We start from the raw sequence: 24,235 nt of genomic DNA, 5'->3' as shown, positions 1-24,235 counted from the left end.
TTGGTTCTAGGATATGTTAAAAGAAAACAAATCCCAGTGGTTCACTTTCGTTGGCTACTTTAATTGTGATAAAAATAGATCGTGACATAGATACCGCGAAACATATGTATTTTATTCCATTTGGAGGGAAAAGAAAAAAACAAATACAGAGAAAAAAAAAAGTAATAATAATGATGAAAAAAATGAAGAGTAAGCGAAAACTAAAAATTGTTCCCGAAATGACGCACGTCCACATCTGTTGAAAAAAAGATACGTCAGTCAAAAATGATCTATTGTCTTTCTCTCTATCCATGATCATTATCGTTTGCTTTACGTCAAAATTCTTGATATGAAAGATTAGTTTGCATGGTTAGGCATTTCCCCATCAATGACGTCCAGAGTGTCCTACCTGCCCATTTTGGGTTCTGGCCGGGTAACTCAACCACTCCCGGAGAAGTCACCAGCCGTGTTTTCTCCCCCAAACTTCCGGTGGTTTGCCGAAAACTTCATAGTAAGCAGCCGTTTGGAATGTTCAAAGGCGAAAATGGGATGAACTACGCATTTTCGACCTTTTTGATTGAAGCAATCATCATCATTTTCTTCATCAAATTCGTTAGCTTCCTCCTTCGACCTTTTCGCCAACCTCGTATAGTCAGCGAGATCATTGTTCGTCACCCATATCTTATATTTACATTTTCCTTATAGTTGATAAAATCCATTTTGGAGCTAATATTTGACAAAAGTGTTTTGTGTGCTTGAAGGGTGGAATGATGATAGGACCATCCTTGTTGGGAGGAAGCAGAAATTTCAATTACTATCTATTCCCACCGATCGCGAATTACATATGCGCAAACATAGGACTATTGGGATTCTTTTACTTCCTCTTCATCACGGCCGCCAAGACGGACGTCACATCCATTGGGAAGGCACCAAGAAAGCACAAGTACATTGCCGCCATCGGCATTGTAGTGCCGATTATCTGCGTGGGATGCGTGGGGATGGCCATGCGAGACCAAATGGATGAAAACTTGAAGAAGTCTTCGTCCATTGGAGGGATCGTTTTCGCCTTGGCTTTCACCTCTTTCCCTGTTATTTACACCGTTTTGAGAGACATGAACCTTCTCAACTCGGAGGTGGGCAAGTTTGCCATGTCGGTGGCTCTCCTTGGAGACATGGCAGGGGTTTACGTGATTGTTCTTTTTGAAGCCATGACGCATGCTGACGTTGGAGGAGCTTATTCTGTCGTCTGGTTTCTAATATCGGTGCTTATCTTCGCCGCTTTTATGCGTCTGGTTGTTAGACGAGCCTTTGATTGGATTATCTCCCAAACGCCTGAAGGAACACTTGTGAACCAAAACTACATCGTTATGATTCTCATGGGTGTCCTTGTCTCTTGTTTCCTCACTGACATGTTCGGTCTTGCTATAGCCGTGGGACCAATTTGGCTAGGGTTGCTTGTCCCTCATGGTCCACCGTTGAGTTCGACGTTGTCTGTTCGGAGCGAGACCTTTATCTATGAGTTTTTGATGCCTTTCTCTTTTGCTTTGGTGGGACAAGGCACTAATGTCCACTTCATTAGAGATGAGATATGGCCTGACCAGCTCTCTCCTCTCGTCTACATGACCGTTGTCGCCTTCATAACCAAGTTTCTCTCTACCGCTGCCGCTGCTCTCTTCTTCAAAGTCCCTGCTAGGGACAGTATCACGCTTGGTTTGATGATGAATTTGAGAGGCCAGATGGATATCTTGGTCTACTTGCATTGGATCGATAAACGTATTGTGAGCTTTCCCGGTTTCACAATCATGGTTTTGCATGCGGTTGTTGTTACGGCTGTAGCGACACCACTCATCAGCTTTCTCTACGATCCCAATAGGCCTTACAGAAGCAGCAAACACCGCACCATCCAGCATACTCCTAACAACACCGAGATGGGGCTGGTTCTTGCAGTGTCCGACCACGAAACCTTGTCCGGCTTGATCACCTTCCTCGACTTCGCCTATCCCACTAAAAATAGTCCCTTGTCTATATTCGCAGTCCAGCTGGTGGAACTAACAGGGAGAGCCACGCCGTTGTTTATTGACCACGAGCAGGGAAAGGAGGAGGAAGAAGAATACGATGAGGAAGAGGAAGAGAAAGAGCGTACGCAAAGTGGGAGAGTAGACCAAGTGCAGAGCGCCTTTAAGTTGTACCAAGAGAAAAGAGATGAGTGCGTGACGCTGCGTGCCTACACCGCTCATGCTCCAAAGCGCCTCATGTACCAAGACATTTGCGAGCTGGCCTTGGCCAAGAAAACCGCTTTCATTCTCTTACCTTATCAGAAAGAGCGTCTTGAAGACGCAGCCCCTACCGAGCTACTTGACTCCGGCATGTTATCCGTAAACGTAGACGTTTTATCACACACACCATGCTCAGTCTGTATCTATTACGACAAGGGACGGCTTAAAAACGCCGTGGTTCGGTTATCCATGGACCTACAACACTCAACAAACTCAAGCCGTTATAAGCAAGAAACGTACCGTTTCGTGGTTCTGTTTTTAGGAGGAGCTGATAACAGAGAGGCTCTACATCTAGCCGATAGAATGTCGACGAACCCGGACGTAACCTTGACGGTGATCCGATTCTTGTCGTACAACCACGAAGGAGAGGACGAGAGAGAGAAGAAGCTAGACGATGGGGTAGTTACATGGTTTTGGGTCAAGAACGAAAGCAACGAGAGGGTCAGTTACAAGGAGGTTGTAGTCAAGAACGGTGCTGAGACACTGGCTGCGATCCAGGCAATGAACGTCAACGACTACGATCTATGGATAACCGGGAGAAGAGAAGGGATCAACCCAAAGATTCTAGAAGGGTTAGACACATGGAGTGAAGACCACCAGCTTGGAGTCATTGGAGACACCGTGGCTGGGAGCGTCTTTGCCTCAGAAGGGTCAGTTTTGGTGGTGCAGCAACAAGTGAGGAACCAAAAAGGTGGTGATGGTTTCTTGAACGGCAAGTTTGATTACAAGAGTTTAGTTTCTCTTTGGTCTCATCACTCTCATTAATTAGGTTATTGATTTTTTTGAGGGTTCTTTGTGAATCCAAAACCAATTAATTAGGTTTCTTTAAATTACAGTTGTATTGTATAATTTTGTATTATTGAGATTGGTTTGTTTTTGTAGTTGTAAACTTGTAAATACAACCTAATAATAAAAAGGGTAAATTATATAGGTTAGCCGTGAAGTAAGTTTTTTAACCACTTTAGGTCAAAGTGAGTTACACTTTTCATGGTTTAGCCATCAACCAATTTTTGGACAAAAATATCCTTGAATCAAACCAAATGCAACTGTTTAGTTTATACTATTCTATTTATTTTTCTGTTACACAAAAAATAATAATTAATAATAATCATATGTATTTTTTTCTCTCTCTCTTTGTTGTTTTCACATTTTCTCTCTTTTCACTTTCATGATTTTTTTTTAATTTTGAATTGCAATTCTTTTTTTCTATTTTTTAAGATCCATTTTACTTTATTAAATTTTAATGTTGAATTATTATTCTTTTCTTTTGAATTTTGAATCTTATTATCTTATTGAAAAAAATTCCATATAGATACTATGTACGTACATGGTAATAAAGTGTGTTTATATGTGTACGTAAACAATTAAAATAATTCTTATGAATATAAAACATTATTTGTTGCATGTAATTTACAAATATACTATCAAAACATTCAAAATAATATGTTTATAAACCAAATCATCTCTTTCAATTCATGTACATCTACAGGTCCGACCCGTAGCTGAAGCTCAACAAGCAAGGGCTTCAAGCAGCAGATTTTATATAAAATTTTAGGGGCATCAATTATCAAAAGTCTCTATATAGTCTAGTTGTTCAACTATTCAAGTGATGTCTTAACCTCTCTCAGGTTCGAATCCCTGCAACTGTTAATCAATAAACGAATTTTTTTCTTCCATTTATTCTTCTTTTCCCCAAAACAATGAATTTTTTCTTAAAAAAAACGATTTTACAAGTATTCTTTTGTTAGATTACTTAAAATTAAATAATTATTTACTCAACAATTTAACTAATATTTTTTTGTCTTCTTCTATTTTTTTTTTTTTTAAGTTTGCCAATTTCTATGGTTCATTTTTATTCTTACATATGAGAAGAATTACTATACAATTGCTTAATAATTAAATGATGAAAGTGGAAATTTCAGATAAAGTGATTAGTATATAGTTTTTCTGTTTGTTTTGCTTGTTTGTTTATATTCTTTTTTTTTTGAACACCTAACATTTGTTTATATTCAAACTTTTGTAAACATATTAAGCTTTTATGTCATTTTGTTATGCGAATTTTTTTTGGGGGCATCAGTTCTTAGTTTGCTTTAGGCATCAAATATCTTCGAGTCGGCATTGTACATCTATCACTACATTATATACGTTTATCACTACATCATGTACATACACTACTAATTGTGTACATGAGGAAGTATCTGAAGATATATCTTTTACGTACATGGTGAAAAAATTCCATATAGGTACTATGTACGTACATGGTAATAAATTGTGTTTATGATAATAAATTGTGTTTATATGTGTACATACACAATTAAAATAATTCTTATGAATATAAAACATTATTTGTTGCATGCAATTTACAAATATAGTAATATACCATCAAAGCATTCAAAATAATACGTTTATAAACCAAATCATCTTTCTATTGATATAATTCATGTACGTCTATCACTATGTTATATACGTTTATCACTACATCATGTACATACACTACTAACTGTGTACTTGAGGAAGTATCTGAAGATAAATCTTTTACGTACACTGTGACAAAAAGTATGGTATAAGTGAAGTGAATGGTTTGGGGTAAGCATTGGAGGCTCATCAAGGAGGTTTTTCCTGTATAATAAAGTTTCCGGAAAAGTTAAGATAAAACATAGGCAAAGTATAGTTTCGTTTTGAGAAAATGATTCAATATGTTCGTGTAAGTATACGATTTAAGGTTTTATTTTTAGGATTTGCTTAGGGGTTATGTACGTTTAAGTCAACATCATGTAGGTCGATGGTTCAATTTTGGGGTTTGTTTAGGGTTTATTTACGTTTAAGTTAATAAGATCGTGTACGTATATGTTTTGTTAGGATCTTCTGATCGTGTACGTAAATATTCGTATTCTAAATTTTCTCTTTAATGACGGTTTTAGATATTAATATTACCATGTACGTAAATAATAATAACTTGTATATTATTGTGTACGTACACATTTAAAAATTTATCTTGATTTTAAACAAATTTTTATGCACAATTGTTACAACATTAAGGATAAAATATTAAAAAATGGTACGTACATGAGTTAATATGTACGTGAGAGATGATATAGCGATCATGATAAAAAAAATGATACTGTATGGAGCCAATTACAAAGGTTAGTCAAACAATCATATACAAACATATACAATATGTATACTATTGAGTAGTGACTATAAGTGAAAGTTATGTACGTTAGAACAATATTTTTTAAAATTTTTGGGTCAAAGTAATACTTATATTTTACATAATTTATTTGGGTTCATGTGATAGTTCTATGCTAACACATCATATTCTTTCGCTAGGAGTACGCATGGAAAAAATATACGAACTCGATGATCTGATCCGTACCTAAATCCGAAATTTTAAAATATCTGAATGAATTCCATACTCTAAATCCGAAAACCCAAACTTGAATCCGATCTATATCTTAAGTTTCTAACATACATACACAACAACAATGACACCAAGAATTTAGGGGAAAAAAGCTTAAAAATATTTCATCTATTTTTTATTGAAAGTTTAATATCTCATTTTTTTTATTAGAATAAAAATACCTTGTTTAAATGTTGTTAGACTAAAAATACTTTATCGATGTATTATTGGTAAATTCACACCCACGATTTAACATCCGCTAACTGACGTTACAGAATCATTTAACGGTGTTAAGTGTAGTTAAACAGAAACCACATTGAACGGGTTCGACCCTCATCAACACTTGATTCCGTGATTAATTTTATTTTTTTCTAGATTTCTCAGTTTTTTAAGTCTAACTATCAAACTCTAGCCACCGACCACCATGAAACCGCTGGAAGTGAAACTTCTCTTAAGTCCTTTTGATCTTCATCATCTTCTTTATCTACCCATCTAAACCGAACATTCGATCATCATTCTCTTCTTCTGGGTAGAAAACTGAACCGTCAGAACTGAACAGATGAAGATAACGAAAAATACCGGCGGAGATTCGACCAGCAACGGCAGCGGCGATACGTCGGAGTGGCGTGCCTCCGCTGGCTGTTCCTTAATTCCGATCCAGGAAGGCTCCGCTGGCTGTTCTTCTTCTCGCCAGATATTTATACACCCAAATCGAAAAATTCTTCCTCTTCTTCTTTTCACCGAAGTTTTCTAGATACCAAAATCTATCAACTTTACTCGCAGGAAATTCTAACGGTGTTTTGTTTTGCCGGAATTATCTGCTATGTTGATAGTCGATTATGAACCAACCGATAATTATTTAGCCTTCCTGTTGAAGAATTAAAAAAAAACAAAATTAACGATAATTATTTAATTATTCTGGTGAAGAAGATGAAGTTAACGATTCAAGATCCTCTCTCTCTTTTTGTCTTCGTTTCTTACACCCAAAAAAATATAATATTTAGTTATATATATATAAATTTTATATTAATCAAAATATGTAATGTATTTGCTGGGTAACCAAACTAATTGTTTAGTTGTAAGGATATTTGCTGGGTAACCAAACTAATTGTTTAGTTGTAAGAGTATGCTCATTCCTCATCCTTTTATTAATGTCGCAAACTTTTAATAATATTAAAAATAATATTAATCTAAGTATAGATCTTCATCCCATTGTTTTTTTTTTTTTTTCCTCCATTAGTCATCCCTAAATATGGATGTCTTATATAATTTTTGTTAAAAATGTGTTTTAAATATATTTTATAATGGTATAAATGTTAATTATATAATATATGCAATATTAAGAAAATAAAACTAGAAACTATGGTTTCAAAAGAATTCATGGTTTCAAAAGTATATGCATGCATAGGCAAAAGCTACCATTAAACTATTGTCACATACAAAAAATAATTAACATATCAGTTCTTGCATACATTTGAAGAGATTGAGATTGGTATACAGATCATATCATGAAGCAAGAGCTAATACTGTTGATTTAAGTGGCTAGGCAAACAATATACACATGAAAGAGAGAGGGAGCTTCGGGATAATCACTTATGGGGTTTATTATATTCTTCATGATGTTTGGTCCATCAACATATCTGAGAAGAAAGGATCTGAAACAGCCTCTTTAGCTGATTCATACTTCTCCATCCGCTTCTTTAGTGACCGTAGTTCTCTTTCGTTTTTTTGAAGACCGTTCCTAAAACCGTCACACAAGGAAAGGAATATTAACAGGCTTTTCTAAGTTGTGGTAACTAATAATCAGATATGTATCCTGAAAGTGAAAAACTTACAAATGACTTCTTGGTAAGTACGATAGTCACGAGATAAATTCGCCACATAATATTTGTTCGAGCGAAACTGTCGTTAGATAGAAGAGAAACAGAACATGGTGATTATGAAAGTTCAAAAGTTCATCATGTTCTTTGCCACCATGTTCCAGAACATTGAGCGAAACTGTTCATCAAAGTTCAAAAGAACAAAGCTTTCAAGGTCTTTGCCACCATGTTCTAGAACAAACATGACATAACACTGGAAGCAAACACCACACAGAAAATGAATATTGCTTCTACAGATTATACAGCGTCCTACATAAACAGACATTTTTGAAATCTTATGGAGTGAAAAAAAATCTTGTTTTTCCGGGAAATCTGGGTGATCATTCTCAGAGCCATGTAAATCATCCCATTCTTCCCATGCTTTTATCAGTATAGGGTCATAGGGACCTTGACAAGCTATCAATGTCAACAACAAAGCAAGACTTCAAACAAGACTTAAAACATAACCATAACTAAATCAATACCTTTTTATTCTACAAACAAGACTTAAAACATAACCATAACTAAAGCAGAAAACAGTCTAATTCTTTGAAGATAGAACATATTCTACAAACTCAACACAAAACTCAACATAGAACAAGATATCAATGTCAACAATCAATCGGAAATCAACTACTAAACCCGCAACTTGTAAAAAGCTTTGTAACTTTACCTTCTCTGAGAAGCAGCGATGGTGGCACCGAGAAGCAGACTCCCAAACGAAGAACATCCATTGCTACTACAAACAACAAAACAAGTTTGAATTTTTTCCCCAAAACTAATCCTTTGTTATATCAAACACAAACACCAGCTCTAAGTCACATATATCAACAACGCACAAATAAACGCAAACAAAATCTGACAACTCAATTCCAATTCTCAAATTGCTAAAGCACATAGTGAAATATTAAAACTGAATCAACCAAGATCAAAATTAAGTCTTTAACTTGAAGAACATCAACACATAACATACAAAAATCAATAAGTAAACTATGGCTTCTGATTTTTGGAACAAAAAAAAAGAAGTTATGAAATGACTTGAGAAGACAAGTCGGCGGCGATGTAAATAAGCGAAGAAGTGACGGATTTGGTAAGAACTGGCCGGGATTTCACCATATCCAAATACCAACCGATGAATCCAGCAGTAGAGACGGTCGAAGAAGAAGACGAGAAAGAGCAGAAACCAGAGACACCTGTTTCCTTTTTTGCTTTCACGAAGAACGGAGGTGTACGAAAATAAGGCCTAGACTGCAACCGCCGTCGGACGTCTCCTCCTATCGGTAAAGGATCAAGCTTTCCGAAAGGATTTGTCGTCGCTGTTCTCGATCGTTTTGTTTTCATCGGTTTGTTGGAATCGAAAGAGAGAGAAAGAAAAAAAAATGTAACCTGTAGATAAGTGACACGTGGCGTATTTCTGGAATTTTCAGATTAAAACATTATTTTTCAATCACTTAATTATTAAAAAAATGAAATACATTGTCTTGGGATGACCAATGGGAGTACTTGTGTAACTTTTATCCTTGTGGCTGCTCTATGGAAAGTCATATGGGATTATTACAGATAAGAGCCTTTGTTGGCTCAAGTATTAGAGAATAGGTATGATTACCCGAACTCTCGTTTTTAGGCCTTTCTCCCTCATTTGCAATTACGATTTTATCCTTCTCCTCTCCTCCTTCTTCTTCGCTCTTCTCCCCCAGCGACAACCATCACTGTTTTTTTTTATCTAATCCACCATCTTTGATCAGGTGAATTCAAAGGATTCAATCTATTTTAGATTAAATGAAGAAATTTAAGTAATCATGGATTCGTCTAATTTGTTTTAGATGAAAAAAAAAACTAAACCCTAAAGGACACTACCTAGAGAACCCAAGGGCTTCAATCAGAAACATTAATAGATTTTCTATTTCTCCAGTCTCCACCATCGTTGGTTTGTATTTCTCCAAACCAGGAACTCCACCTCCAAGGTCCGCTGACCATCTTGTTTAGTGAACCCAAAAGCTTTCAATTCATTTTTTCCGGCAACTCTTCCGATTCATTTTAAAATCTAATCCAAATTAAAAATATTTTACATGTTCTGCGATTCACAAATCCAAAAAAAATTAGTTGGTAAATGGTTCAATTGCTTAACGACGATAAGCTGATCATCATCAAGGTGGAACTCACCATCCATGGCTGCAACTCCTTATTTAATCAGAGATTTGAAAATCTGAAAAAAAAAAAAAAAAAAAAAATTGTTCACGGCGCAGATCGTCATATTAAGGATTAATGTGAGAAAGATAATTTAGTCTAAATCTGTAAGTCTGGACTATAACTTATAGTCTATAAGTCCTAAATCTATAAGAAACTGAAAAAAAAAGGCCTAATTCTGTAATTAATTCAAAGTCATATTGACTTTGCCAATCTGCGAAGAAAAACTTTTTTGGAGTGCTCCGTGAAATTTTCTTTAATAAAAATTCCAGTATAGAAGCAGGCTTTTCACTTTTACTTCGGGCTTTGGTAATTTGTTAAAACATAAGGCCCAACGGTCCGTTCTGACTATTTCTATGAAAATATAACCTAAAAAAAGAGACACCGCCGAATACAATTCTACCGCCGCTGCGCTTCCATCGTCGCCGGTGAACTGAATTTTACCGAGATGGAGGAAGAGATGACGAATCGTCGAGTATCGAATCGGACTCGTAAGGTTGCTACGAAGATGGCGGCAGCTCTTACAAGCAATGACAATCGAACTCAGGTGAGATAAAATCACATTTTTTTTTTGTTTGGGTTTAGGGAAAAAAAAATTGAATCGTCTTTGAAAAGTGGTTGATTGTGTAGGCTGCTATAGCTCGGCTAGAGGCTTTAGAGAACGACAATGGTGCTATTGAAGTGGTAGATGTGAACGATGATGAAGAAGCTTCTCTTGATGAAGACGATGATCTTGGTGAATAAATCTAGCTTTCACATTTGAAGATATCTCTCTGTGTGAAATCTGTAGTTTAATCTTTGTTTTGTTGGGTTGGTAGGTTACGTACAGAAGAAGCAACACAAAGGATCAAAGCGTAAAACTCGACAAGCTAAAGCTTTAGAAGCTCGTAGAGCTCCTAAATCTTTCCTTGAGCTTTTGCAGGAGGTAACTAAACTAATTCACTTTTTTGTTGTTAGTTTTGTAGTTAGGTCATTAGAGTTGTGGTTCTAAGAATCATCTGTTTTAGGCAAATTTGGAATCTTTACCGGCGCATGTGCCGACTTACTTGAAAGCAGCCGTGGGACCTCCGAGCTCGTCTTCTCGTCGCCATTTCTGCTCGGTTTGTGGTTATATTGCTGGATACAATTGTTGTTTATGTGGGATGAGGTTTTGTTCCATTCGTTGCCAAAACATTCATAAGGATACTCGTTGTCAGAAATTTGTTGCATAGGAAAGAGTGAAGATCAATGTAACATATGTTTTCGAAATGTATTTGAAACGTCGATCAATCAATATCCGTGTTCTGTGTTAAAGTGGAAATAGCAAAGAGAAGCAGTATTCTTGCTCTAAAGTGTTAATATGATTAAAGATCAAACATGGAACAATTGCTGCTTGAGTGTTTCCAGTAGCTTTCCCTTAGATTTATGTAGGACTCTCTGTTGCACCATGACTGTTTTACGTGCTCTATCTGCTGTGGTCCACGATTTCATTCGCTCAAAGATGTGATTTCTAACCTCCGATTCTCCGCTGGATGCAATGAAACTCTCTAGAACCTGTGCGGTCCTCCTGTTTCGTCTTCATTTTTCTTTAGAGTTGACAGAAACAACACTTTGTGGAGCAAAGAAGTGTTGCATTGGAGAAATACATGCGCGGGCTACGTTCACACTATGCTATCAGGAACAATGATGAGTTGAAATTGTTTCTTCAGGTGCAAGGGAATTTGCCGCTACCAATGAGCACTGATGTGGCCTCTAGGATGTTGGATATTGTGGTTGTTTGGTGACAGCGGAGCCTCCGTCGGCCTAGTGCATGAGGTGATTCAACCTGCCAGAGGAGGTAGTAAATTCAAGGAGTTGAGGCAACCAGATTCTAATGACTGGGATGGATCAAAACCACAAGTTGTTGAAGACGATGAAGAATTTTGGAAAAGAAGGAAAAGATGCATGATCTTGAGCTTTAAATTATCAATGCCTCACCAACAGGTAACATTTCGTCCTTGTAAATTGAAACATGCATCATTCTGTCAGTATGTAGTATCCTGCTTGGAAACAAACCTTTTGTGGATTCTTTTTGTTGGCAGAATCCCTTGTGAAGGGCATAGCAAGACATGGGGGAAACCATGGGTGAACTGGGACTAGCATTATTATGCAGCACATTACCATTAGAAGGTAACAGCCTTTCCTTATTGCCCAATAAAAGTTTGTCTGCGTAGAGGCTCCTTTCGCCTCTCCTTACAGTCGAGTCACGTTAGTACCTCTCAGAAGCGAGAAAGAGTGAAGAATGATTAGGAGATTGTTAAGGTCGAGTAAAAGAGTTTGTGATTCCATTCGTAGTAAGATTTCAAGAGTGGAGAAATTAAAAAGTAAGATAAAAAAAAATGGCATTCATCTAGGCAAATGTGAGTAGTAAAAGCTTTAAAAGAGAATGCCGGAGAGAAGAGGGGGACCAGAATTTGTAAATTTGCTAGTAATCGAATAGAGTCCGGTATGTAAACGAATGAGTTGTGTTGTCCAATTGGATGCAGGTTGGGTACGCAGAGAAACTGGGAAACATGTGGGCAAAGGTTGTAGAAGAAACCAGCCAATACGATAGAGAGAAGACAAACACGTAAAAAGAGTAAGTGAATGATTTTCTTTTGGCAGATAACCATATACCAATTCCATGTTTGGGACAGGATCACATTTCGTAAAAGACTAGTTTCATATTTTTACACGATGTTCCACGTTTGAGATGCTATAATCAACCAGACAACCACGTTTTGGGCATTTCCATCACAAATTATCGTTCAAATGCATTACTTCCAAATATTAATACAAAAAAAAAAAAAACACTACAAATAAATTAAAACGAAAGCAAAGAGTATATATATATATATATATATATATATATATATATATATATCAATTTTTAGGAAAAGTTTAATAAACAATTAAACACTAAACGAAATTCTATGATATAATTTTTTTTTTAATTCTTACATTTGGAAAAAAATACTATATACATTTTTAGTTGTTTTTAAAAAAAGATTAAAAAAAAATGTAGTCACCTAATTTTAATTAAAATTGGAAAAGAATAATTAAATTAAACAGAAAGGGGTAGGAGACTGGGACAAGAGGATGGCAAAAAAAACAAATGTATCTCTAGCAAACGAAGTTGTATTTTCGTTTTGTGTTTCACGTTTTTTTTGGGTTGTTAAAACTTAAAAGTGCCATTTTCAAATTCCCCCTTATGTAAATTGGTGAAAATAAAAATAAAAATAAAGACTCTTCAAATTCTAGCTAGACCTTTCGACTTCTTCTTCCTTATATTCTCCACACTTGTCGTTGTTGTCTCTCTTTGCATTTGTTGATTCTCTACTACACTCTTCTTCTAGCAGCTTCACTACCTATCTATCACTCTATCTACTTCTCTTGTAAGACAAATCACATCTTTAGAGATCTATTAACATCACTCGGCTTTTCACTCTTGTTTTATGTACTTATCTTTGGATTGTTCTTTGTTATGTAATCTCGCAGGAAAGAAAGTTAGTACTAAACGTGGAAAGATCACGGGAAGAAAGGAGATAACAAGTCTACTTGATAGGATCTTTTCTTGGTCCATCAAAGATATCCTCAACAAAGATCTCTACAAGGATAAGGTTTTTCTCATTTCTCGTAACCCTTTCTTCCTTGGATCACATCTTTTGGTTCTTATTATAATTAATGGTTCTGTAACAGATAAAGACAATACCAGACAGGTTTAGTTCCACTGATGAATACTTTAAGTGTTTTGTTCCTCACCTACTTGAGGAAACGCGAACCGCTTTGTGCTCAAGCTTCAAATCTTTGTCGAAAGCTCCTCTCTTTCAATTAAGTTTCTTGGAGAAAAGTACAAGGGAATCAAGTGGAAGTTGCAACAGTTATCTACACACTCTAAGATTGATGGATGGAGATAATATAGCAAATTACCAGCCACATTGTGGAGATCTCATAGCTCTCACAAAGACAAGACCAAGAAGTTACCGTGACTTGAACCCATTGCTTCTTGCCTATGTGTCTGTCGATAATCATCCCAAAATCTCAGACGAAAAGAGACAGAGAGATCCAGATATCTCTGTTATTTTGTCAAAATTAATATCCCATGATGAGAAAACTGCATTTGGTTTTGGTGTATTTCTCATGAATCCAACTACGAACATTCGTATATGGAATGCTTTGCACCATGGAGCTCCCAACTTTGATCTCATCAAGAGTGTTCTACAGCCAAATACAGCGGTATGTATATAAGAAATGCTCTTGATTTCATAATGTATCATATCAAAACATATCATTTTCTCCTCTCTGCAGTCCCTCAAGTTAATGTTTTGGTTTGTCAATTGTGGATTTCTTGTATTTTCAGGGTACAGAGCAAACTGTTTCTTCTAGGAATTGGGGACAAAATGTTTTGGATATAATCCACGAACATGAACTCTTCCCAAAAATCTGCAATCTTGAGCTGCCTTGAGGCAAGAAACTGTAAACATAAGAAGAGTGTGAAGCTGATATGGGGACCTCCTGGAACAGGCAAAACAAAGACAGTTGCAACTCTTGTTTTTGCCCTTCTCAAACTAAGGTGCAAAACAGTTGTGTGTGCTCCTACAAACACAGCTGTTGTAGACGTAACATCGAGGCTATTGGCTTTATCGAAGACATCTTCAGAACATGCCAGTTACTGATTGGGGAACATTGTTTTAGCTGGTCACCACATAAGAATGGGGATAAAAAAGGATGATGATCGTTGCAGTGTGCTTCTTGATCATCGCATCAGAAATTTTCAGAAGCTGTTTTCGTCACCTAATGGATGGAGGCAGAGATTGGAGTCACTGATACATTTTCTTGAGAACACAGAGGCCGAGTTCAAGGAATGTGTACGTGAATTGAAAAAGAAGAAGAAGGAAAAAGTTGAAAAGATGAAGGAAGAAGGTGAAAAGATTATGGACGAATCTGAAAACAAGAAGCAAGAAGTTATAAACATTCCTACATTTGGAGAGTTTGTGAAGATGAAATTCAGTGGAGAGTTTGTGAAGATGAAATTCAGTGGCTTAACTGAAGAATTGGAGAAAGATATGGTTGATTTGTGCACTCATCTGCCTAAGTCTTTCGTTTCTTTTAAAGATGTTCAGAAAGTGATAGAAGCCCGCCAAGCTCTTCACCGTGTTAGATGTTTCTTGCAAGAGAATTCTTCTACAATTGATTCTAAGAAGAGAAGTTTCTTGCAAGAGAATTCTTCTACAATTGATTCTAAGAAGAGAAGTTTCAAAAGAATCATCAGTGTAGATTGCATTCAAGCTATAAGTTCGATTTTGGAACGTTTCAAGGTTCCAGACGCTTTTGAAAATGAAGAAGGTATTAGGAGATTTTGTCTACAGAACGCGCATGCAATTTTCTGTACAGCTTCATGTTCTGCCGAAATGAGTGGGGAAAGGACAGGAAATGTAGATTATCTTGTGGTTGACGAAGCCGCTCAGCTTAAGGAATGTGAATCAGTTGCTGCATTGCAACTTCAGGGACTGCGTCATGCTGTTCTACTAGGAGATGAGTTTCAGTTACCTGCACTGGTTCATAACGATGAATGTGAAAAGGCGAAATTTGGAAGAAGCTTGTTCGAGAGATTGGTTTTGCTTGGTCACAGCAAACACTTGCTTAATGTTCAATACCGAATGCATCCTTCGATTAGTTGTTTCCCTAATACGGAGTTTTATGGTGGGAGAATCACAGATGCTGCGAATGTTCAAGAAAGCAATTATCAAAAGATGTTTCTCCAAGGAAACATGTTTGGTTCGTTCTCTTTTATCAATGTTGGACGTGGAAAAGAAGAGTTTGGTGATGGACATAGTCCTAAAAACATGGTTGAAGTAGCTGTTATTTCTGAAATCATGTCCAATCTTTTCAAAGGTATATACCCTAGTCTTTATTGCTTTTGATCATTTGATGTACTTGTTAATCTCTTAATATTCTTTTTAATAAGTATTGCTTAATTCTGAAACAGTTTCAAGTGAACGAAAGATAAAGATGAGTGTTGGAGTAGTTACACCTTATAAAGGACAAGTCAGAGCAATCCAAGAGAGAATCGGAGATAAGTACAGTTCCTTATCAGATCATCTTTTCACTTTGAATGTTCGGTCTGTAGATGGGTTTCAAGGAGGAGAAGAAGACATTATCATCATATCCACTGTTAGAAGTAACGGTAACCGGAAGGTCGGGTTTCTCACTAACCGTCAAAGAGCCAATGTGGCACTACCTCGAGCAAGGCACTGTTTATGGGTGATTGGAAATGAGTCAACACTGTCTCAGAGTGGTTCGATTTGGGCAGAACTCATAAGGGACTCGAAGAGACGCAAATGCTTCTATGATGCTAAAGATGATAAAGGGTTGAGAGGTGCCATGAATGATGCTTTGCTCTGGACCAAAAAGAAAGGGAGAAGATGAATCCTATGTCGTTCTTCAGTGAAACTCTGTTTGCATTCATTACAAGAAATGTGGTTACAGTTGGAGTTACATCTTTGAAGATATGAATGTGATATTACTAGATCCGGTGTTTGGCTTCCATTATGTTTGAGAAAGCATCATTGCAATTTGTGAAACGAATCACCTTTTTGGTTGAATCTAAGTTTTTTCAGACATTCTTCTTTCCTTTTTTGTTCAATGTTAATCCATTTATGGCCTCAAGAATGAATGTCTCACATTTGTAGAAGCTTAGTAATATTTGTGATCAATGGTTGTTCTTTACTTGAACCCTCTAGATAACACGAACAAGCCCACTTGTGTAAACCCCTAGTTTGTTGTTTTATAAAGATTTGGTTGGTTTATTTTCCTAAATTATGTTTTCTTGCTTTGACTAAATCAGAATTTCATTAGTGTTTAAAAAGAATTGATAAGGAGACCAAAGCCTAAAAAGAAGTAGAATCACAAGTTTGATGATGATCAGTCTTTTGATGCTGTCAAAGTTTTGTTCCATGACCCTGAATCTAATAAAGTGGCAGAGAGAAATGAAAAAAGTTCTCTCCTGAACAACTGGCCACTAACTTCATCTATCATCGTCTACAGCATCTTTTAACTTCATAATATGGCTTACTCAGAAGTGAGACTCTTCTTCTTCCACATTCATCTTTTGTTATTTTGGCCCATGAATGGAAATCTTCAGCTTTCTTTCTTCGATAGATCTTTTCATTCTGGGCAATTAAACAGCCCGGCCGAGGAAATGTGGAGGTTAACTTTGGGATACACCACTGCTGATGTTGGTTCTGTTCTTGAGATCTCAGGTGTGTCCATACGTCTCAATGCTAACATTTTCAATAGAAATGTAATGTTCTGACCTAGACACTACTTCTGATGTGGAACTTATTAGTTAGCTTCCGAGTGTGAGTCCGGCGACACTAATACGGAACAACTAAAAAAACAAGAAAAAATTGTATGTTAATGTGTTCGAAACACTCGAAACCAAGAACAATTCGACTTTTCGAACTTATATTATGGGGTTTTGCAGTCTGAGAGAAACTAACTAAGCCATTGACACATATTAAGCACAAACATGTTTGTTTGATTTTTCTACTAACATAAACTCTTGAATTTTAGAATTAATTTGGGACGCTGGTTTGTATTATATAATATATTATTATTTTGGGTACATGCAATCTTATACAAAATGCAAATATAGGACCGATGTGATGATGCATATGGCAAACTCTTCTGCTAGATATATAGATGAAGATACAGAGTACGTTTATTTATTAAACCAGCTGGAAGACTGGTTTTAAAATACAACACAGCTAGATGTGTTACAAAGTCAACTAAGGTACTCTACGAGATCTCATCATCTCATAGACTTCAGTTGCTTATAACATGTGTATCACTTCTTAAGTTCACTTAAATTCACAAACATGTAGGCATTACTAGTAGTTAATCCGGAAAGTGTAAGAAACTTTCACAATTTAAAATAGCTTGTAGATGGGCTTCATATCGCTAGGATTGTACAACCCAAAATTTTGTTCTACCCCGGCCGGTTTCTTATTTTCGTTGAACGTTGCAAATATATATCCGTCCATACCATTGTTGGGCCTCTTAGGCGTCCCTTTTCCACTTCTTATATGCTGCACAAAATTTCTGTTGTAGGTACCCGCGATATCTGGTGTGGTTAAGCTTCCATTCCCGGCGGATGGCCATCCGGTCTCGGACACCACCATGGGTAAACCTTTCACTCCTTCCTTCTCCATCGCCCACACAAATGCGTCAAAAATGGCATCAAACAAGTTCGAATATCCCAGTTGTCTATCTTGGACCACGACAGTCCTAGCGTCGAAGGTGGCATAGTCGAGACGGATGCTTTTTGGGTCTTCCGCGTAAGCAAAATAAGGATAAATGTTCACAAGTATGGGCGTCCTTGTTTGGGACAATAGTTGCAGAACGGGAACAAGTTGTTTACGTCCTAAGGAAGTAAACGTTCCGTTAGAAGGTGGGTATGATTGAGCGAGGTTTTTCATGGCCACCACGGTGCTTATCGAGATTGGAAGATTCCTCGACTTGACGAGGTTGGTGAGAGACCGCATGACTGGAAGCACAAAATCACCGTAGTTTCCGGGGATGACTTCATTACCGACAGTAATGAACGCAATGTTGACGTCGGCCAAATAAGGCTCGATGTTGTTCTTGAACCATTCCCTTACATTTTCTTCGTTGGACTTGAGATGATCCAATTCCTCGTCCCTAACGCCAACCATGACTTGAAATTCGCGGCGGCCGCGTAAGGCGTTGAGGACCTCAGTGTTTGGGTTGAAGATTCGGATTTTAGTAACGTTTAAGGACTTGAAAAGGTTGATAACAGTGGACGGAGGCGGGAGGTTATTTCCGAGGAGGCCGTAGTTCAAGCCAATGCTATTTGCTGCGGTCACGAAGCCACTATTGTTGTAGTTGACAAACAGCACAATGCACGAGAGGAAGAGCCAGAACAGCTTCGCTGGTGAATATAGCATGATGATATTTTGGTCTGAAAAATATATTTTATAGAGATTGTACTTCTCTGAAGAAGAAGAAGAAGAATGAACCAAACTTTTTTTTTTCTTTCTTTTTCTTTTGTTATGCTGCAAAGTATAAGTTGCATGTGTGGTATATATATATAATCATACATGAGATCTGTTTACAGTCTTACTTTTACGCTTATCTTATCACGGCCAGGCTGAAAAATAAAATATAAAATTCTGATATTATATTTACGAATTTTATGAACGAAATCTAAGTAACAAAAAATGAAAGGCTACCAGCTTATTGGCTCTTTGCTTGAATGGCAACTAAAAGGATTCGATAGTATAATGATGTCACTCGTTTGATACTATTATGATGTCACTAGTCTGATACTATTGTGATGTCACCCGTATGTAAATCTACTTCATCCCTAGTATAAGAATTTTCGTAAATTTATCGATCCAATATGAATAATCATTGGTACAAGTTATATTCTACTATATTAAATGGGAAGTACAAATATGAAACAAAGCTTAAAATGTGTAAAAAATTTCATTTAATTGCCATTAGAAAAACTTAATTAAAATTAATTAATTAATTAAATAAATATAATTAATTAAAAAACAAAAATTGGGACACATAAAATAAAAAAAATTGTAGAAAAGTAAAAAAAAAAATCTATTAGAATAAAAACTAATTTGTACTTTTAAAAAAATAACAGGTAAGATTCTAAAAATCTAATTGAATAAAATCTATATAACTACAAATTTTATCAAAAAACTTTTCCAGCACGGGTTAAATGTTTTATCAAAAATCAAATATAATAAAATATATAACAGTTCGATTTAACGGCTTAGATTTTAAAAATTAATATATAAAAAAATAAAAGATATAGGTATAATATCTTATCTATTTAAAAAAGTTATATTTTTTTTAGCCACCGTTCTTTAGGAAAATAAAACTAAGTTGAGATTTGAATATATTTAATGCTTGAAGGTGCTTATTACAGACAAGTAAGGAAAGCCACCGAAAAAAACAATGAATTTTGTTTTTTAAGAGGTTTTTCAAAACTTTCACTACCTATATTTAGTTGTTTATTTTACATGTTAGTTATATATTTTTACTTACTTCACAACTATAGCAATGATTGCGTTTAATTGACAAAGGTTTAAACTATTTTATTCATTACATGCAAATGTTTTATTGACAGGTTTTCAATAAATATTTTTAAAATACAAAATTTTTAATATAAACAAACTGAATTTTTAATCACAAACCTTTATAAATAACATAATCACAAAATAAATTACTAAAAAATTTTTTAAAAAGTTCAGCCCGCGGTTTTCCGCGGGTTAGTACCTAGTATATATATATATATATATATATATATATATATATATATGATGACTTAGGTGTACCATTGATTAGTGAGTCATTTGAAAAGTTTATATAATACCTCGAAGGCTTTGCAAATGAAATCAATGTTGATCGACTGACTTATGTAAGTTATGTTAGTGTTGTAAGTGTTCAATTTAGTGATAGACATCTTTTTGACTTTGTTAACACTCAAGTTATTGTTAACTTCGGGTTGAGAGAAGCGTGCATACTCAGTTAATATTACTGAACGAGGAAGAACATGAAAAATACATCGACTCGATAAATTAGTCCCCCAAATTTAGAAGTTGAGATAACTAAAAATTGGCCTCATATTTTATTCAAGTCCGAAAGACATTATCACAATAGTACAATACTGTTTTCATAGTCTGCTGGATCATAAATGTTGAAAGAGATCGTATTAAAATTTTGTACCAAAACAAAATATTAAAAGTTTAAATTACATTTTCATAAAATATATATTATGGCTCTGAGAAATTCATTCATGTTTGAAATTTCAAAGTTAGATATCTATTGTATCAATAATAGAGAGTTGATTTTTCAAACGGGAAGAATACAAATATGTGTTGATATATTGTGTGTGGATATACGTATTCATATTTGATGATAAAGATCCGAAGTTTCTAAAACTACACGAAGCATATTAGGGGGTATTTACCACACATAAAAAAAAAAAAAGAAACACATATAAGGGAGAAGCATGATCATTGTTGGGAAACTTATCGTTGTATTATACATTCAATGGTAGTACATATATATAGGGGTACAAAAGCCCTAAACTCAATAGAATTATAAATATATTTACAGTGGGAATAGGTAGCAACGATGGGCCTTGTGAACTTGGGCTTGTAAGGGTCGGTTATGGAGATCCATCTTCAATGGTTTACAACACTCTCCTTTGGATGACATAACCGTACAAATGGTAAGAGATCATCATAATACGCTTGGGGATGCTGCCTCATTAAAACCTTACCAGGAAAACCTAGTGGGACAAAACCATAGTGAAGGAAAAAGAGTACAACACGTATTACTCCCCCTATTCTGAACATCACTAAATATCCTTGAGTCTATGCATCCCAATCTGATGCGTGAGCTTCCTGAATGTTGATGTTGGTAATGACTTGGTGAAAAGATCGGCTGAGTTGTCGTTAGATTGGACTTGTACCACTTGAACTTCATCGGCCTTTTGTAGTTCATGTGTGAAGAAGAACTTAGGCAAGATATGCTTCTTCCAATCTCCCTTGTTGTAACCGTTCTTGAGCTGTGCGATGCACGCTGTGTTATCTTCATATATGATGGTCGTCTCCTTGTCATCGGCCATGCTACAATCTGATCTGATGTGTTGAGTCATTGATCTCAACCAAACACACTCATGGCTGGCCTCATGCATAGCTAAAATTTCTGCATGATTAGATGAAGTGGCCGCAATGGTCTGCTTCATTGAACGCCATGAAATTGTTGTACCACCGTGTGTAAACACATAGCCGGTTTGAGATCTAGCATTATGTGGATCCGATAGATAACCTGCATCAGCAAAACCAACTAAACCTTCTTTGTTAAGGTTAGTATAGAATAGACCCAAATCCATCGTTCCTTTAGGTAACACAATATATGTTTGATACCGTTCCAGTGCCTTTGGGTCGGACATGAACTAAATCTTAATAGGAGGTTCACGGCAAAACAAATATCTGGTCTAGTGTGGCTAGCCAAATATATTAAAGCTCTTATGGCACTGAAATATAGCACTTCAGGACCGAGAACTTCTTCATCGTTCTTCTTTGGACCGAATGGATCATTGTCCAATCCGAGGCTTCTCACAACCATTGGGCTAGGCAATGGGTGGGCCTGGTCCATATTGAATCTCTTGAGTACCTTTTCAGTATATGCCATTTGATGCTCAAGGTTTCCGTCATTTATGTACTCAAGCTGCAATCCCAAACAAAACTTAGTTTTACCTAGGTCTTTCATCTCAAACTCTTTCTTGAGATATTCAACTATTTGGGCAATTTCCCTAGAGGTTCCTAGGATGTTCAAATCATCCACGTATACTGCTATGATTACAAATCCTTTATTTGCAAACTTCTTTATAAAGATATATGGACTGATGGGATCATTCTTCTAGCCTTCTTTGACTAGGTACTCACACAGTCTATTGTACCACATACGCCCACTTTGTTTTAGTCCATAAAGGGATTTGTTCAGCCTTATGCAGTGCTGTTCTCGATAACCTTTCTTATCTTCGAGCTCAATACCTTCTGGTAATCTCATATATATTTCATTATCCAGTGGACCATATAAATATGCGGTCACTACATCCATTAGTCGCAGATCAAGACTTTCTCTTATAGCCAGGCTTATCAAAAATCTAAAAGTCGTTGCATCCACGACAGGGGAGTATGTTTCCTCATAATCTATCCCCGGTCTTTGTGAGAATCCTTGTGCTACAAGTCGTGCCTTATATCTCACGATTTCATTATGCTCATTTCTCTTCCCACAAAGATCCATTTGTGTCCTACTGGTTTTACATCGAATGGTGTCCTTATGATCGGATCAAACACATTTCTTTTCTTTAATTAATTCAACTCCACGTTTATGGCTTCTTTCCATTTTAGTCAATATGATCCTTGAGTGCACTCTGAGTGCACTCTAATATGGATGTGGGTTCATGATCCTTATTGATTTCAAGTGCTACCTTATATGCAAATATTTCATCGATGTCGACATCTTTTCGGTTCCATTGAATTCCAGACATGATATAGTTTGTTGAGATCTCATTATTATCAATACCTTCAGGACCTTGAGGTTTGGCGTCCCAAACCTCATTGATCGGTTCCTTAGGGTATGTCGCGGTCATGTCTATGGTTTCCTTAACCTCGGTTTTAATTGCACCTTTCTTTGATTTACGAGGGTTCTTATCTTTGGAACCTATTGGTCTACCACGTTTCAAACATGCCTTAGACTCTGTAGCAACTTGATTGTGTCCCTTTTGAACATCCATACGTAATGGTGCATTACAAGCTGATATGTACGATTTTGTAACTTTCTTTGGGTCAACAAAGGAATCTGGCAATTGATTAGCTAGCTTTTGACAAAAGTCGGCGGGCTATTCTAATATATACTTGTATCGTTATTAATCACTTGTGAAATTAGAAAAGAATGTACATTATGTAACTTACCCTTTTTTCCACGAAAACACTGCTTTATTTGGTCTCAGTCTTCTTCTTTCCAAACATCATCGAGGACAACCAAATATTTACCAGTTTCCAACAATTGAAAGAGTTATCTTGTAGTGTGTATTCGTCAATCTCTTTAATATCCCCATCATGTGGTCGAAGTTCTTGCAAGATCCTTTGCCAAACAAGCTTCTGTGTAAACTGTTGTGAAACACAGACCCACGCGAAACCATCAAAATGACGCCGGACAACATCATGATGAAAAAATTGTCTAGCTACTGTAGTTTTACCAATACCGCCCATCCCAGATATAGAAACCACATGAATGTTATCATTCTGAACCAAATGACCAACCAATTCTTCAACACTCTGCTCCACTCCCATAAGATAGCTTTCAGAATTGCTAGGAAACGTTTGTCGGATCTCCTTTTGCTCCCTTTGTATGTCTTGCAGAGATAATGAACAATAAACTGTTGTATCCCTAAACTTTGCATTCTCCCAATCACCCGAGAGATTCTCTTAGTTATGTCTTCGATATCTGAAGCAAATTTCCTGTGATTCACTAAGAAGCAAGCAAGTCTACTCACATGCTTCTTTATTCCTTTTTGTTTTCCTCTAAATTCATTCAGAAGAAAGGCTTCGATTATATCCTCAGCATCATAAACAATTTCCTTCACATCTTCTAAGAAGTTTCTCACCCTTTCACTATCATGTTTCTTGGCATTTGCATCTTTCAACAATGACTACAACCTTCCCAACTCACATCTTAGTTCATCAACTTGCTCATCAACTCCCTGCAATCGCTCAGATTCTTGACTCAGGAGCTCCCAAAGCTTCTGAACTCCAAACGACACAACTCCTTCAGCCATAACTGCTTTCCTGCTTCACCACAGGAGTCAACAATCAACTATGATGAACACGCAACACCAAAGGATGTTCAGAAAAGATCTAAAATCATTTACTCTAAATATCATGTCCAGATCATCCTAGTGAGACATGAAACTTCCTTGG

At 36.3% G+C, this 24,235-nt stretch overlaps 5 protein-coding genes and 2 pseudogenes across 16 annotated transcripts; 4 read left to right on the top strand and 3 right to left on the bottom strand.

Annotated features, from left to right (window-relative positions):
* Window positions 1-122: 122 nt before the first annotated feature.
* LOC104728231 (cation/H(+) antiporter 24-like) lies at window positions 123-3,185 on the top strand. Its single transcript, XM_010447249.2, has 2 exons — window positions 123-645; window positions 741-3,185. Exons 1-2 carry the CDS (start codon window positions 346-348, stop codon window positions 3,018-3,020), a joined length of 2,580 nt encoding a protein of 859 aa, XP_010445551.2. The 5' UTR covers window positions 123-345; the 3' UTR covers window positions 3,021-3,185.
* Window positions 3,186-7,039: 3,854 nt separating this feature from the next.
* Window positions 7,040-9,098, bottom strand: LOC109124853 (uncharacterized). Of its 11 annotated transcripts, none has more exons than XR_757510.2 (4): window positions 8,990-9,098; window positions 8,188-8,253; window positions 7,491-7,653; window positions 7,040-7,396 (listed from the first exon to the last, which is right to left on the bottom strand). XR_757510.2 is itself a non-coding variant. In XM_087476074.1 (4 exons), the coding sequence occupies exons 1-3, from the start codon at window positions 8,853-8,855 to the stop codon at window positions 7,603-7,605; spliced, it is 417 nt and encodes a 138-aa protein (XP_087332200.1). In that variant the 5' UTR covers window positions 8,856-8,963; the 3' UTR covers window positions 7,040-7,396; window positions 7,491-7,602. The 11 variants fall into 11 exon arrangements, 1 of the variants encoding a protein (XP_087332200.1); XR_757506.3 differs by having other exon boundaries at window positions 8,645-9,044; XR_757505.3 differs by having other exon boundaries at window positions 8,188-8,250; window positions 8,645-9,002.
* An 819-nt stretch (window positions 9,099-9,917) lies between these two features.
* LOC104724072 (SWR1 complex subunit 6) lies at window positions 9,918-10,994 on the top strand. The gene is made up of 4 exons (XM_010442520.3): window positions 9,918-10,248; window positions 10,332-10,437; window positions 10,520-10,626; window positions 10,709-10,994. Exons 1-4 carry the CDS (start codon window positions 10,150-10,152, stop codon window positions 10,910-10,912), a joined length of 516 nt encoding a protein of 171 aa, XP_010440822.1. The 5' UTR covers window positions 9,918-10,149; the 3' UTR covers window positions 10,913-10,994.
* A 794-nt stretch (window positions 10,995-11,788) lies between these two features.
* On the top strand, window positions 11,789-14,607 carry LOC147934376 (uncharacterized; annotated as a pseudogene). The gene is made up of 6 exons (XR_015571358.1): window positions 11,789-11,849; window positions 12,206-12,210; window positions 12,252-12,297; window positions 13,197-13,318; window positions 13,398-13,934; window positions 14,059-14,607. The product of XR_015571358.1 is annotated as an uncharacterized LOC147934376 (transcript).
* Window positions 14,411-16,321, top strand: LOC104724071 (putative helicase MAGATAMA 3). The gene is made up of 2 exons (XM_087476072.1): window positions 14,411-15,593; window positions 15,688-16,321. Exons 1-2 carry the CDS (start codon window positions 14,411-14,413, stop codon window positions 16,125-16,127), a joined length of 1,623 nt encoding a protein of 540 aa, XP_087332198.1. The 3' UTR covers window positions 16,128-16,321.
* Window positions 16,322-17,399: 1,078 nt separating this feature from the next.
* LOC104728230 (putative glucan endo-1,3-beta-glucosidase BG4) lies at window positions 17,400-18,823 on the bottom strand. The gene has a single exon (XM_010447248.3). The coding sequence runs from the start codon at window positions 18,665-18,667 to the stop codon at window positions 17,630-17,632; it is 1,038 nt and encodes a 345-aa protein (XP_010445550.1). The 5' UTR covers window positions 18,668-18,823; the 3' UTR covers window positions 17,400-17,629.
* Window positions 18,824-23,115: 4,292 nt separating this feature from the next.
* LOC109127322 (disease resistance RPP8-like protein 3 pseudogene) lies at window positions 23,116-24,164 on the bottom strand (annotated as a pseudogene).
* Between the last annotated feature and the right edge of the window lie 71 nt (window positions 24,165-24,235).

Source organism: Camelina sativa, chromosome 11 (genome assembly GCF_030686135.1).
Source record: "Camelina sativa cultivar CO46 ecotype springtype chromosome 11, ASM3068613v1".
Lineage (NCBI taxonomy): Eukaryota > Viridiplantae > Streptophyta > Magnoliopsida > Brassicales > Brassicaceae > Camelina > Camelina sativa.
The sequence above is the reverse complement of the archived record's forward strand: the minus strand, read 5'-3'. Positions and strand labels throughout refer to the sequence as shown.